Source organism: Urocitellus parryii, chromosome 3 (genome assembly GCF_045843805.1).
Source record: "Urocitellus parryii isolate mUroPar1 chromosome 3, mUroPar1.hap1, whole genome shotgun sequence".
Classification (NCBI taxonomy): domain Eukaryota; kingdom Metazoa; phylum Chordata; class Mammalia; order Rodentia; family Sciuridae; genus Urocitellus; species Urocitellus parryii.
The window spans coordinates 215193882-215209513 of NC_135533.1; the positions used below are offsets into that span (position 1 = coordinate 215193882).

A 15632-nucleotide genomic window follows, 5' to 3' on the forward strand; every position below is an offset into this window, starting at 1 on the left:
TACAATGTCATAATTTTCTGGGGCCATGGTTTGTCATATTTGTGGTCTGTCCATAATCGAGGCGGCATAATGTGGCATGTGACTACATGTAAATAACCTCGAGAGCAGATAATAATAGCATGTAGTAAAATAACCACGGAGTGATGAATTTGAGAATAGAACCTCATGGTAGGATGCTGCCTCAATATTCTACAGCACAAGTGGCATCTTTTTCAAGGAACTGAGCTCCACAAGTCCACATCAGGGGTTAACAATGCAAAAAGCTTCAAGAGGACAACCAGGCAACATACATTCTCTCCCCCAAGGTATCATCCCTCCTCCTCCCCAGAATAACCATGTCAATGTGCCACCACTTGATGGCGGCATTCTCCAAATGAAAAACAAACTTCAGGGCAAGACTAGTCCACACCCAGCCTGGTATCGCTTCGCCCTCCTGTTCTGGGTCGGAACCAATAGGTGTCTTCTCAAAGTGCTGTATAAGAGCGAGCTCCTTCGCTCTCGTTCTTGGAGCAAATAGTTTGCCGGTCTGTCAGTCCCTGTCAATCAAACATTGACAGATCCCTGAACCGACTGTAGTGGAATCACCGAACGGACTCAATCCTCGCCCTCAGGCTCCGCCCCTTCTCGATCTCGCCCAATCACAGGTCTGAACTTCACAGGAGTGCCCGCCCCCTGGGCCTCCTTTGAGGCCACCCACATCCAGTCATATGCTCCGTTTTTCCAAAACCCTGCCATATCAGAAGACAAGCTCTTTAGAAATTCCCGGGGGACCGCTATTAGGCCCCGCCCTTACCACGGACGGCTTTGGTGCTCGCTCGCGTTCTCTCTCCGCCCCAATTACGTCATACCCAATCAGAAAGCTCTCCCTCTTTGAAACCCCGCCCGCTGGGCCGGCTTTTCTCGGGACCACGGTGCACTAGGCGGTCGCGGCGGTTGACGCCATCCGGCCGCGCCGCGAGAAGGTCACACGGGATCTTCCAACATGGCGGCGGCGGCGCTGCGGGGTGGCTGGTGCCGCTGTCCGCGGGTGAGCGGACTTGCGGGGCTGGCGAGTGGGTTTAGGGGGCTCTGGGTGCGCAGCCTCTGAGGCCTCCTCCTCAGGCCCTCGGCTCTTGTAGCCCTTCCCGTGGAGGCTTGGGGTTGGGTCTTTGGGTCACCTGAGGCCGGGCCAGAGAGCACGTAGCGAGGCCTGAGTGAGGGGACCGAGCACACCAAGCTGGGGGCGGCTGTGCGCAGAGCCTGAAGGGGAGCTAGTCACCTCTCGCTCATCAGACTCCATGTGCACGGGGAAGTGAATGGTGGTTCGAGCGACAGTGCCCCTTGAAGAAAAAGTAGCCAGGTGAAAGCAAAGAAAGTGACATTCACAGCTTGCGTTCAAATGCCAGGTCTTCTACCGAGGGCATTTCCAACATCGCCTCTCCTCACGCCCAGCGTGGAAGTGCGGGACTTATTTCTCCCCCTAAGATTGAGAACTCTCGGGTCCGTAGGGCGATGGGAATCAGGGCTTGTAATGCACACTCAGAAGCTAGTGTATCATGTTGCGATCCTTTCGTCCTGTTTCATTAGTTGAAGGAACTAGAAACTCAGAAGAGTTAAGCCACCTGCCCACAGTCTAGAGCTATTAGGTGACTGACAGGTCCAAAACATGGATCAACCTGAATACAGAGCCTTGGATTAAGAGGAAGGAAAATGTTTCACAGGAAGCTGAATATCAGGATAAAAAGTGTCTTTGAATCAGTATTGATTACTCCTTAGAGGTTGAATTTACACGTGTTTGGATTGGGCAAATTTGAGATTAGGTGAAACTAAACTCAGGTTTCATCCTAGCATGAGATTTCTCTCCCAGATTAAATAGCTTCTTTTACTTCATAGGATTGCTGATGTTACTGCTTCTGGAATCAGTGGGTGTAAGCATATAGAGACGTAAAACAAGTTATTTACATTCCCAAGAGTTATCCTTGACTAACCATTAGGCAGTAGTGGTACTTGTGTAAATTTGGGATGTTGCGGGTGGTTGCCAGAACTGGTAGGGAATAGAGAAGGAAAAGGCCCAGGAAATGGAAGAGTGGTTCTATTAGGTCATTTGATTTTAGTGCACTAGGCTTCAGTGTTTGATGTTAGGGTGCAGAGTAGAATAGAATCCAGCTTAACATTCATCATTTGGTAAGAGAAGAAAGTGCCTTTCACATGAAATTGACTGGGGTTTTTCCCAGAATGACTCCACTAAATTGCTCTGCTTGCAGCCCAACTTTTGATCAGGACATTGCAGGTTTATTTCAGCATTGTCGGTGGGGCAGTAAGTTATGAGTTTGCCTTTGAAAATTCAGGTCTCTTGTCTTTGGAGGCTAGCAAGAGTGGGGTGGGCTTGTGAAGAAGACTGCTTGCCACTGGCATGGAAGTTTAGCATGTCCTCTTTCAGGCTAAGGGATTAAGTTGTACTGATATATTTAGCCTTCTTCCCCACAGGTTGACATTTCTTGGGACCTCTGACCCCCAGTCCCTACTTCCCAGTTTCAGAGGCAGGAAATGCCTTGGAAGTGCAGATGTAGCATTTTCTCTTTTCTGTCAGATTCCATTGGCTTCTCAGACTTGGGAAGGTTGCAGATTGTCTAGCATACGGCAAACACTTGGTCAAAATTGGCAAATGCATTGCAGGTGACTCCAGCATTTTTGAGTGGTCTGCTTACTTCCTAGACAAACTATTGTTTGAATGGACCTTTCTCCTTTTTCTTCCAATTAGAGATGCCTTGGCAGTGGAGTCCAGTTTCTTTCCAGCCACAATCTACCCCATGGTTCAGCCTACCAGATATGCCGGCCAGGTGGAGAGCTGCCACTGGTAAGTGGCATCCCGATACCATGCTCATGATACCAGGGGTTTGTCAATGGTGTGCCTCTGTGCCCAGGTTGTTTGAAGATATAGAGCCCAGTGTGCTAGATCTTCTCAGTATGCCAGGAAGTGCTTGGGCAGCATCCTGCTTGATGTTGTTGGGGATCGGGTACTCGTACCTCACAGAGTAGCACACTGAGTGCTCTGATGACTAGAAAAGACCCCTTTTCTCCCCATTGCCTCTGCCCTTGGGTCCCTCATCAGACACAGTTGTCCCCTTTTTTGGGAGACAGCCCTTTAGGCATTGAATCAGAGTCACTCTGATGTTTCTGGACTTCACTTTGTCCTGGTCACTTCTCTTTGCCCATGCTTTTGTTAGTATCACAACTATGAGTGAGACCGGAAGCCCCAATGTATGCTGGGGCAACCTACACCCTCTCTTCCTACACCCAAGGCCTCAACTCAGCTAATTCCTTGCAGGCAGCTAATTACCCCCCTGATTCTGTTCTGGAATCTGCGGATATAGGACAGGCCCCATGATTCTTTTCCTTAGTTGTGCAGTCCCCTACACCCACAGTTTGCAGCCCTAGAATATATGGAAGGGCTGGTGCAAGATGGCAGAATCCCTGAAGGTCTTAGGACCTGGACTTCCTTTGGAGAAAGGCTGGGATGGGAATGAGGCTGCAGCCTACCAACCAGAGGCCTGGCCATCTCTCCAAAGAGCAGCACGAGGGTAGCTGCTGCTTTCTCTTTTGGCTTGATAAAGGCCAGGGAGGCAGTCAACTTTGATGTTGGGAAAGCAGCCCCTCAGCTATTGTGGCATATCCTAAATGAGGTAAACACATCTGGGGGGCTGGGGATATGGCTCAAGCCGTAGCGCGCTCGCCTGGCATGCGTGCGGCCCCGGGTTCGATCCTCAGCACCACATACAAACAAAGATGTTGTGTCCGCCAAGAACTAAAAAAAATAAATAAAAAAAAAAAAAAAAAAAAAAAACACATCTGGCCACTTCCCTGTGTTGACTCTCTTACATCACTTTTTAAGCATTTTTAAAATTATTTTTATTGAGCCCTTTTGTTGCTATACATATAGCAAAGCAGAATTTAAGTCCAGCTTTGACCCGAAGCATGTACCCCTAAGTAGTGTGTGACATTGGCTCCTGTATTTGGAGCTGCACCTTGGTTTCTCTCTGCATCTGGATGTGTTGGGTTTTCCCAAGATGCAGGCTCTCTGTGACTCTTCTCCTATGGGCTAAGAAAGGGAGGTTTGTGATGGTCACCAGGCTCTTGGGTGACATGGATGAGAGCTGGATACCAGAAATGGCCAAAGTTTTCCTAGAGGGGCCAGGAAGAGTAGAAGCCCTGTGCTGGATTTTGGAATTAGGACCTACAGAGTTCTTCACAGTTTATCCCTGGGATGAGAGTCCCTTCCGTGTTGTTGACTTTTGCTTTGGGTTCATGCTCATGAGGACCTAGCCTAGCCATTTGTCCTTTTGTTTCTTCTGGTGAGGAAGGAGACTGTATTTTGTTTTGCCTTAAATAGACTTTCTTTTAAAACAGTTTTAGGTTTATAGGAAAACTGAACAAAAAGTATAGAGACTTCCCATCTACCTCCTCCCCACTATCTGGGCACATTGTTTGCCTTGTTATTCAAGTCTAGTATGTGGGGGTATCTGTTACAATTGATAAGCTAGTATTGATACATTGTTATTTACTGAAGTCCATAGTTTACCTTTGGGATTTTTTGGTGGGGGGCATTGGGGATTGAATCCAGGGGTGCTTTATCACTACATCTGCAGCCCTTTTTATATATGTTTTTTTAAATCTTGGGCTGGTGTTGTGGCTCAGTGATAGAGTGCTAGCCCTGCGTATGTGAGGCCCTGGGTTCAAAACTCAGGACCACATAAAAAAAAAATAAATGAATAAAATAAAGCTATAAAAAGAGTTACCTCATTTTTTAAAAAAAATCTTTAAGTTGTAGATGGAATCATATCTTTGTTTGTTTATTTTTATGTGGTGCTGAGTTGAACCCAGTGCATTCCATGTGCAAGCAAGCACTCTACCACTGAGCCACAATCTCAGCCCCCTTTTTATGTTTAGAGACAGGGTCTTGCTAAGTCGAGGGCTTTGCTAAGTGGTCCTCCTGCTTTAGCTTCCTAAATTGCGGGGATTGCAGGTGTGTGCACCCCTGCCTGGCTGGGACCACTTCTGTGTTGTACATTCTGTGGCTCCTGACAAATGAATCCTGTTGACTGTTAAACCACAACATGTGTCCAGGTTCATACATAGTAGTTTCGCTCCTAGAGATCCTCTGTGCTCTGCCTGATCATCGCTCCTTCCCCCAATCCCCAACAACCACTGATCAGTTTTTCCAGAGAGTCATAGAGTTGGAATTATGCAGTCTGGAGCCTTTTCAGATTGGCTTCTTTTTTTTTTTTTTTTTGGTACAGAGTGTTGAACTCAGGGGCACTCAACCCCTGAGCCACGTCCCCAGCCCTTTTCTGTATTTTATTTAGAGACAACATCTTACTGAGTTGCTTAGCACCCTCGCCATTGCTGGCTTTGAACTCAAAATCTTCCTGCCTTAGTCTCCTGAGCCATTGGGATTAACAGGCATGCGCCACTGTGCCCTGCAGATTACTTCATTAACACTTAGTAGAGTACATTTCAGGTTTCCTTGTGGCTTAAGAGTTCATTTCTCAATATTCCACTGTTGGATGTGCAGTTTCCCTTGGTATCTGCCAGGGATTGGTTCCATGATATATAGATAACACAATCTGAGTAGGCTCAATAAAATGGCACAATATTTGCATAGAATCTGCACAATCCTCCCCTAGACTATAAATATCTCTAAATTACTTAAAATAACTAGTGAAGTAAATGCTGTGGAGATAGCATTTATTTATGGAATAATAAGGAGAAAGTCTGTACATGTTCAGTACAGATGCAGTTTCTGGGGATTAAACTCAGAGGTGTTCTACCACCAGCTCTTTTTATTTTATTATTTTAAGACAGGTTATAGCTAAGTTGCCTGGGCTGGCTTTGAACTTGTGATCTTTCTGCTTCAGCTTCCCCAGTCTCTGGGATCATAGGCATGTGCCACTGTACCCAGCTTCTTTTTTAAAATGTATTTATGTGTGTTTGGTTGAATTCCAAAACATGGAACCTGTGGATATAAAGGGCTAACTGTACCACCCTTTATGATCAGGTATTTCTTTAATTCATCTTCTGAGGGTGTGGCTCCATGGTAGAGTGTCTTCCTGACATGTGCAAGGCCCTGGGTTTGATCCCCAGCACTGCAAAAAGGAGAGAAATAGATAAGAGATTCATTTTTGAACTTGAATCAATAAAAAAATTTTAGAATGCCTCCCAGTCCCTCAGTAGTTACTGGGTGTTTTCATATGTGTTCTTCCAGTCTCTAACTTTTTCTTTTACATTTGTTCTAGTCCAAATCATATTCCTCTGGAAACAGAAAGGGTTTTCTGTCTGGCTTGGTAGATAACATCAAACAAGAATTGGCCAAAAACAAAGAGATGAAAGAAAGTATAAAAAAATTCCGGGATGAAGCCAAGAAGCTGGAAGAGTCTGATGCGCTCCAGGAAGCCAGAAGGAAATATGTGAGTCCCTTTGCTCTGTCCCCCCACACCCCGCCCCCCTTCCACACTTGTTTCCAGGGCAGGGCCCTGTGGTTGAGGAAGGGGTTGCTTGTGAGGAGGTGAGGCTGCTGCACTGATAAGGAGTTCCCAGGGGACAGGAGTGGGTTGCCCAGGTCTCTTGTTTCTGCGGTTTCTCTGCAGTGCACTTTGTGTCGTTGCTGGGGTGTAGCTCAGTGGTAGAGTTGTGCTTAACATGCACGAGGCTCTGGTTCCACCCCCTGTCACCTTCCCCACCCCCCATTCCCACCCACACAGTCCACAGATCATCAGCATCAGCTTCTCCTGGGAACTGTGAGACAGTCTTGGAGTCTCACTCTCCTAACCAGCTGGGTCAGGTCTACATTGGGTCATCTATGGCACATGATCTTTTAGGTGTACTGCTCCTGAGAACTTTTGTTTGTAGTGGTAGAAACTGGGTTACAATGCCAGGGTCATTATCAATTACCATTGCTGACTTTTATTGAGCAGCTACCAAGCACCAGCCTGGACTTGACTCGGCAACCTGTATGTGAACACCATGTAAGGGCTTTGCAGGAGGACAGCTTACCCATCCTAAAGATGAGTGGCTGAGCCTCAGGGCATACTTGCCCCAGGTTGCTTGGTATTTTATTTTATTTTTATTTTTATATATTTTTTTAATGTACCAGGGATTGAACCCAGGGGCACTTAACCACTAAGATGCATCCCCGGCCCTTTTAGTGTTTTTATTTAGAGAGAGGGTTTCACTGAGTTTCTTAGGGTCTCGCTAAATTGCTGAAACTATTTGAACTTGCGATCCTCCTGGCTCAGTCTCCCAAGTTGCTGGGATTATGGGCTTGCACCACCACACCTGGTTTGGTATTTTATTCTATTGATCCCTAGCAGGTCATGGAAGAGGCCTTTTCCCTGAGTGTCCCCAAGTTGCTCACTAGGATGGAATGCCTCACTGAGTGTTCAGCTAGATGGCAAATCATTAGGAAGGGCTGATTTGGGGATAGCAGGCTGAGGTTGGGGGAGGTGGCCAGGGTGGAAGGCAGAGTAAGAGAAGATGAAGCCAAGAGCCGCCCTTCAAGATAACACTGCTGCCAAGTGGATAGGGAACTACCTCCTGCCACCCAGAGGAAGACCCAGGGCTGGGGTGCCCGTGCTCTGGAGGTGGCTGCCAGGTGGACCTAGGCTGCTGGCTTTGGCAAGGAGCCTGCAGTTGCTGAGACACCAGCCCAGCTGTGGGCTGTGTGGAACCTGTGGGGGAGGCCTCTGGGCCTCTGTGGGGAGTTTGGGCTACAGAGAAAGCGCCTCCTGGGGCCTTTGGTTATAAGGTAAAGCTCACTTGTGTAGGAATAAAAAGAAGCCATGTTCTTTATCACAGAAAACCATCGAGTCGGAGACTGTGCGAACCAGCGAGGCGATAAAAAAGAAGCTGGGGGAGCTGACGGGGACAGTGAAGGAGGTAATGGGCAGATGTGGCCAGGAGTCCTCTGGGGTCACAGTAACCCTGGATCCAGGGGGTGTTGACAGCAGGGGGAACGGGCATGTGACGGGCTGGCCTGGCAGTGGTGTGGTGAGTGTGCGGAGGACTGTGGTGGCAGCCACACTGTCCGGGAGGCTTCTGGAGTGGAGGTCAGCTGGGGTGAGGCAGGACTATGGCCCATCTGCTGGACGCTGATGACGTTGCCCCCATTTAAGGGTGAGGTGGATGTGAGACACCAGGAGGGACAGCCTGGGTGCAGGTCTGAGGACCTGGCATCGGGCACCCTCACCGCCACTCTCACCCTGCACTGCTGCTCCTTGGAGTCCCTGTTGCAGGTGGTTCCCTGCCCTCTGGAGGACTCCTACCTATTTGGGGGAGAGGTCATTAAACCCAGTATTTGGCCTGGAGTCCAGGGGTTCTATACCCCAGAAATTGAATGCAGTGTTCTTGAGTGTGTATCGCTGGTCTCAGCTTTAAGTGGTGGACCTGTCCAGGTCTGGGTGGGTGCTGTGTGAATGCCCATCTCTCCATCTGTCTCAGTAGAGTCTTGACGAAGTCAGCAAGAGTGACCTTGGCCGAAAGATCAAGGAGGGGATGGAAGAAGCTGCCAAGACAGCCAAGCAGTCTGCCGAGACTGTGTCCAAGGGAGGGGAGAAGCTGGGCAAGACGGCGGCCTTCAAGGCCCTCTCCCAGGTGAGTGGAGCTGAGCCAGGCAGCATGGCAGCCAGGGTGGTGTCCGGGTGAGGCTGGTGGTCACCCAGGCATTCACAGGTCTGCTGCTGTCCTTCAGGGGGTAGAGTCTGTGAAGAAGGAGATCGACCAGAGTGTTCTGGGGCAGACTGGGCCTTACCGCAGGCCTGAACGGCTGAGGAAAAGGACGGAGTTTTCAGGAGAGAAGTTCAAAGAAGAGAAAGTCTTTGAGCCCAACGAGTAGGTCCCAGACTGCCCTGACGCCATCTTCAGGATCATGCCTGTGGTCTGCCACGGCCTGGTCTCTGCTTGGGCTTTCTGGCTCCCTCAGGAAAATTGGAAGGAGCCAGAAGGGTGGGACAGAGGGAGAAGAGAGGGCAGGAGGTGAGGATGGGGTCATCGTGGCTGTGGGCCTGGGGTCGCCCTCTGCTGTCCCTCCCATGGTAATGGGAGGGCCCAGCGGCACCAGGGCTGCAGCTTACACCAGCGTCCATCCCAGGGAGGCTCTGGGAGTCGTGCTGCACAAGGACTCCAAGTGGTACCAGCAGTGGAAGGACTTCAAAGACAACAACGTGGTATTCAATCGTGAGTACAGCCCTCCTGTCAAGTTCTGGCGGGGTGATAGTAGTGGACACTGGTCAGTGTGCCCACTCTGGCCACTGGACAGATTCCCATTTTGTAGAAATGGAGACCGTTTACAAAGGGCTGGTCATCTTTATGAGGCCACCTGATGGTTCAGTTATAGATTCTGCTACCAAGATGCCAGGCAATTGCTCCCTCATAGAATGGTCAGGACACCAGGAACCCTGGTGCTTTCAGAGGTCAGGGCCAGCCCAGGGCCCCGTGGCAGCCACTGGGGCTGGAGTTGCCTTGTGCTGGGCATGGGATTTCCCAGGTGCTGAGCCAGAGAGCCACCAGGCCACTTGCCCTTGTCCCTTGTCTTGGGAGGACCACTAGAGGCCTCTGTTTCCTTTGTAGTGGAAGCCACAGCCAGCAGGGGTGGCAACCCATAACTTGCACAGCCCCTCTAGGGCCCCAGCCGAGGGTCTCCGTGACCTCGCCAGGTAGGTCAGCAGGCAGCAGTCCTGGGCCCAGATAAGGAGGCAGGCTCAGAGATCCCCTGTGGGTCTCACAGGGGCTGTAGGGAGTCCCCAGAAGCTGTGGAGCTGGGCAGCTTTCTGGAAAGGGCCCTTCTCAACCCCCTCCCCCACAGGGTTCTTTGAGATGAAGATGAAGTATGATGAGAGTGACAACGTGCTCATCCGAGCATCCCGGGCCCTGACCGATAGGGTCACTGACCTGCTGGGTGAGTGCTGTGCTGCAGGAGGGGTCCCCCACACCTGGCAGGCAGTGGGGAGGGAACCAGGGTCCTGACTCACCCCAGGCTCTGGTTCCCATAGGAGGCCTGTTCTCCAAGACGGAGATGTCAGAGGTGCTCACTGAGATCCTGCGGGTGGACCCGGCCTTCGACAAGGACCGGTTTCTGAAGCAGTGCGAGAATGACATCATCCCCAACGTCCTGGAGGTGCTTGCCACGCCCTAGCAGGGCCCCTCCTGGGGTGGTTGCTTCTCTGGCCAACTTCTTCCTACCCAGGCAGTGTCCCCAGGGGAGCGTGGCCGCTGGAACTGTCTTCTGAGCAGATACTTCTAGGCTCCTACCTGGCTGCAGCTGCCCCACAGGCCTGCCCTCTGCCTTGTCCAGGGTACAGATGCCTAACTACGTGCACCCATGACAGGGTCTCAGGAGGGGGCTTGACCCTACCGTGGTCCACGCTGCTCCAGGGATGGTGACAGTTGGGGGTCGTCCCTTGCCCAGAGTTGGCTGCTCTAGGAATCCTTCCTCCTTGTCGCCAGGCAGCACCCTGCCTCCCCAGAACCCTGTCCTGCGTCTCCTAGTGTCACTTCCCTTCTCCCTGCCTGAGGCTGTTCCTCACAGGTGCCCTGGTGTGGCCTTCTGGGGTCAGGGAGAAGCAGGCACCTACCGCATTCACGCTCTAACAGGGTGCCCCAGCCACACCCATAACCAAGGGACATTTCCTGGGCCTTGTCCCTGGCAATCCCACAATCCACATTGAGCTGCTCTTGTTCCCCCGTTCGTCTGTGAGGAGGGGGGTGTTGCTTAAGTCGGACTGCAGCCACCCACCTGCCAAGGCCAGTTGCCTTTCTCTGCCTCTTTGTAGCCCTTGGGGTGTGACAGGAGCCTGGGCAGCCCCCACCCACCCACCCACCCAGCCAGGCCAGGCTTTCTTTAGGCCTGTTGTGGGACCACAGGAAGTCCTTCCGCTCCCATGTCCTTTTCACCACTTAGGCAGGGAGGTGGGTGGGGGAGTTGGGTGCTGGGCCTCAGCCTGGCCACAGTTTCTCCTTCAGAGCTTGGCTCCTTCCTGCCCCCCGCCCCTCTCCCGGCACTTCCCTTACCTTCCTAGATCCAGCCCTGAGCTAGGTTCCTGTGGAAATGTCCTTCTCTAGACTCACACTCACAGGCTGAGGGGCCAGGGGTCTTTGAGGAAAGGCCCCCACCAGAGAATGTTCTCAAGAGTTCTACCTCAAAAGCCCACTTAGTTCTCACACTTTTTTTTTTCTTTTCCCTTTTTAGGCCATGATTTCTGGAGAGCTCGACATTCTCAAAGATTGGTGCTATGAAGCTGTGAGTACTGTTTTTTTTCTTTCTCTCTTTTTCTGCCAAAAAAAAAAAAAAAAACCAGAAAGGCTAGCTGTGGCTCAGTGGTAGAGTGCTTGCCCAGCAAGGCCTTGGGTTCCATCCCCAGGCCCCCCACCCCCCAAAAGACCACGTGTGAAGAAGGCCTGCTTAGCTAGCTTGAGGATGGGACAGCAGGACGACCCTGGCTCTGGAAGGGAGCGAGTCTGTGTCAGATGCTTCGCTGGCACAGAGCCGCAGCCCGTCCCCCATCTCTCCCTCAGCAAATGTGTCTGTGCCCATGAGTGCCACACCAGAGGTGCTCGCCCCATGCAGAGCCCACAGCCAGCCTTCTAGCCCTCCCTCTGCACATGCATCTTTGCCCGTGGGCGTCAGGTCCTCTGCATGCAGACAGAAGCTCCTCAGTAAGAAAGGGTTCCTCCTACTCAGTGCCAAGGGACAACCTGATGTCACAGAGTTGCCAGTTTTCCTGGGCCTCCTGCCCACCCCCCTCATCTTAAATTAATTTTGATTAAGAGCCAAGCATGTGGTGCACGCCTGTCATCACAGCTGCTTTGGAGGCCGAGGCAGGAGGATCTCAAGTCAGTGAGACCCTGTCTCAAAAATTAAAAGGGCTGGGATGTGATTCAATGGTAGAGTGCCACTGGGTTCAAGTCCCAATACCACAATTTTCTTTTTTTTTTTTAATTAAAGAGCCATAATTGATTTAAGCTATGGAGTAAAGGTAAGGTTTCCAGGATGGCCTGTTGAGCATCTTTTCCTGCTCTGGTCAGGTGGCCGTAAAGATATGATGCAGGACCCTGTGGCCAAGGTGGCCTGGGGCACAGGCTTGGAGTCCAGGGGTCAAGCAGAGGGTGAAAAAGGTCAGTGAATTACCCTGGGTAAAGAAACCAGATGTTCCCTTGGCACTCCTGAATTTCACGCTTGGCGGGTACCTCACTAACCTGGCTCACCTGTCCCCTGAGCCAGACTTTATCACCACACCTACCTCACTGGGGTGCAAGGGTACACTGCCAACCTAGATGTACAAAGCACCTGGCAATCTTACAAGATTACAATCTTATAGTCTTACAAGAACAAGGCTGTTCTTACAAGATCTGCTGCCCAGGGGGGAGCAGCACGTCCTGACAAGGCCCAGCTGCTTCCCAGGGTCAGTGCTTGGGGCCTTGGGGCCACCATCAGAGTCAGCACAAGGAGGCTGGGCAGGCATCCCCAGAGCAAACACTGTCTGCCCCGCTCCTGGCAGCCTCCCCATGCCTGTGGAGCTCCCAGCGCCTGTCTGCTCAGGCCATCTTGCCTCACCCTCCTCACTCTCCCTGAGCTGCCTCTTTGGCCATATGCTTTGTTTTTCCTCCCCAGCTTCTTTGAAGCAATTCGGACTTTTTTTTTTTTTTTTTTGGCTCATTCTATTCTGCACCCTGCTCACAAACAACTTGGAAAAAGCAGAAGATTCTGTCAGGTTTCCCTTTTAAATACTCCCCTGCACCGTGACTAATCCAGCAGGCATTTATGAGTTGTGGGTTTTCTTTTTTTTTAGTTTGGGACCATTAAGCTGTGGCTGATCATCTTTGCCAGAGAGCTGCTGGTGCTCCTGGAAACACAGCTGAAGTTCTAGCTGCTCACTGAGGTGTTTTTGAAATGTCATCTCTAAAAAGCCAAAAGCAGGATTGGCACGATTTTTTTTCTTCTGAGAATCATTTATTTCCATAAAAAGTATATGCCTTCAGAGTGTCTTGCATCCTAGGGGCCTGCCCAGCCCAGAGAAGCTTCTAGTGAATATGTCCATAACTGCATGTGTCTTGGGGGCCGTGTCCGCAGTCTGAGAGCAGGCACAGAGCAGTGAGGGTGTCTTTTGGGGCTGGTCCATGAGAGAGGCACCCTTAGGTTTAGGACAAATCCTAGAAAAGGCATCCGGTTCCAGGCCAAGAGTCCAGCGGAGGTAAATACCCAGTGTTAGAGACCAGCCAAGGATCCGCCCCCTTGCCCTGGGAGTGCTTTGGATGGCGTTCCAGCAGAATTACTCGTTTGCTGATTAATACAGCTTTCACTTGGGAGACACACTCTTCCCATAAAGAGGAAAGTGTGTGATTCAGGCCAGCAGGTTGGTGGCACCTACCTCCTCTTGGACCCATGCTCTTGGCCTCTGCTCCCACTGTCTGCTCACCCAGGTGCCAGGGTGTGTAGACATTGGTTCCAAGTGGAGCTGAGTCTGTGACCTGCCCTGGATGGCCGTCCACACCAGCATGTTGGCCTCTCATTGCAGACCTACAGTCAGCTGGCCCACCCGATCCAGCAGGCCAAGGCCCTGGGCCTCCAGTTCCACTCACGCGTCCTAGACATTGACAACATTGACGTAAGTGCCTCTGAGGGTGGAGCCCTGAGGGGTGGGGGCTGTGGTCCACACAGGGGACAGGGGAAGCTTCACCTGGACTGGGACAACCTGCTGGTTAGCACCCACACTCAGTATAGGCAGGCGTTTAAATGAGCTGCAGGGTCCCTTTGCAGAAAGGGACTTCCATAGTCCTGTGGTTGGGATACAGGTGATCCCCCACTTCCGTGGTTTCAGATTTTTTTGCTTTATGATGGTGCAAAAGCATACACATTCAGTAGAAACTGTACTTAGAATTTTGATTTAAAATTCCTTGTAATAACTTCATTATAAATAGGCTTTGTGTTAGAATTTTGCCCAAATGTAGGCTAATGTAGGTGTCATGGCGTGCCTGAGACAGGCTGGGCTACGCCAGGATGCGCTGTAGGCTGGGTGCATTCGGTGTGTGTTCAGCAGTGATATTTTTAACTACTTTTTTTTAGAGATTTTTTTAATATTTTTTAGTTTTCGGTGGACACAACATCTTTATTTTAAGTGGTGCTGAGGATCGAATCCAGCACCCCGTGCATGCCAGGCGAGCGCGTTACTGCTTGAGCCACATCCCCAGCCCCGATTTTTAACTTCTGATGGTTTTATCAGGATGCAACTCCATCATGCTTCCAGGAGCACCTGTGTCATTAGGCAGGTTTGGGGCACTGCCCAGACATTGCATTCCTGAGAGCCCCCAATGGCTAGTCTACCACCCCACCCCCCCGATTTCCTTCCTCTGGGGAGCAGTAGGAATGTCAGAGCCAGCTCCCTCTCTCTTCCCCCCTGTGGCCTTCATGCACATTCACAGTCTAAGTCCTGGTCTTTGAAATTATGGGAAGAGTCTCATGGGAAATGTCCCCCCACTCCTAGAAGTGGACCAGTCCTGGTCTGAGTGGCAGTGCTTCAGGAGGAAGGGCCACAGCAGAGGTCCCACCTCCAGGAGCAGCAGGGAGGGCTAGGCCCTTCTCTGAGGCTTGCTGCCCTCTCTGCTACCTGCAGCTGGCCATGGGCAAGATGATGGAGCAGGGTCCCGTGCTGATCATCACCTTCCAGGCCCAGCTGGTGATGGTGATCAGAAATCCCAAAGGCGAGGTGGTTGAGGGTGACCCGGTAAGTGGGGGAACTCTGGGGGGAGGGGGCACAACTTCCCACCCCCAAGACCCTGCCTGTGGCCACCCTGCACAGATGCCAGCTTGGAACCAGTAATTTCTGTGACCTGGTGGGAATGGGGAGAAACCTAGGACAGGAGTTTGGGCCTGGTCATCAGAGGATGCATCATCGGTTGTCCAATTTTGCCAAGACCTGAGCAGTGGGACCCATCCCAGCACCCTGATTCCTCCCTGATCCATGTGTCCTCCCCTGCCTGTCAATAGCCCCTTGTCCCTGTTTGCCTCCTGAGCCCCAGTCCCTCATGCCCCATTCTGCTCCACAGGACAAGGTGCTGCGCATGCTGTACATGTGGGCCCTCTGCCGAGATCAGGATGAGCTCAACCCCTACGCAGCCTGGCGACTCCTGGACATCTCTGCCTCCGGCTCAGAGCAGATCCTCTGAGCAAGGCAGCAGTGACCAGGGAGCTCTGCGGCTGGATCATGTGGGTCACATATACAGGGGCATCACCCCTGGCAACTATAGACCTCTGGGGACAGTACTCTGGTCTATGCCTGGAGCTCAGACAGAGAGTTAGAGAACCAGCTGGACAAGGAAGGGGTTGCAGGTGCCACGTGTCTGGTGGCTGGAGATGTGCCCCACAGCACCAGACTGGAGCTGCTGACAGCGGGTCACCATGGGTGTACCAGCCACACAGTGCCAACAGGCTCTCAGGAGGGGAACTCCCCCTGGGGACAGGGTGGTGGGGCAAAGGCTGCAGCTCCCAGGGGCCTGCTGGCCACACCAGCCAGGCCATTTTAGGTCTGTCTTTATCAGTGCTCTTATTTCCTGTACATAAGCCTGAGGTTTGGAAATAATAAAACACCAAAGTGCAGAAGAGCAGC

The 15632-nt window shown here is 51.5% G+C and overlaps 1 protein-coding gene across 1 annotated transcript; it reads left to right on the forward strand.

Annotated features, from left to right (window-relative positions):
- Positions 1-938: 938 nt before the first annotated feature.
- Positions 939-15627, forward strand: Timm44 (translocase of inner mitochondrial membrane 44). The gene is made up of 13 exons (XM_026411846.2): positions 939-1027; positions 2741-2836; positions 6273-6443; positions 7831-7911; positions 8476-8625; positions 8723-8862; positions 9122-9207; positions 9836-9928; positions 10023-10147; positions 11219-11269; positions 13545-13634; positions 14640-14750; positions 15073-15627. The coding sequence occupies exons 1-13, from the start codon at positions 983-985 to the stop codon at positions 15190-15192; spliced, it is 1359 nt and encodes a 452-aa protein (XP_026267631.1). The 5' UTR covers positions 939-982; the 3' UTR covers positions 15193-15627.
- Positions 15628-15632: the final 5 nt, after the last annotated feature.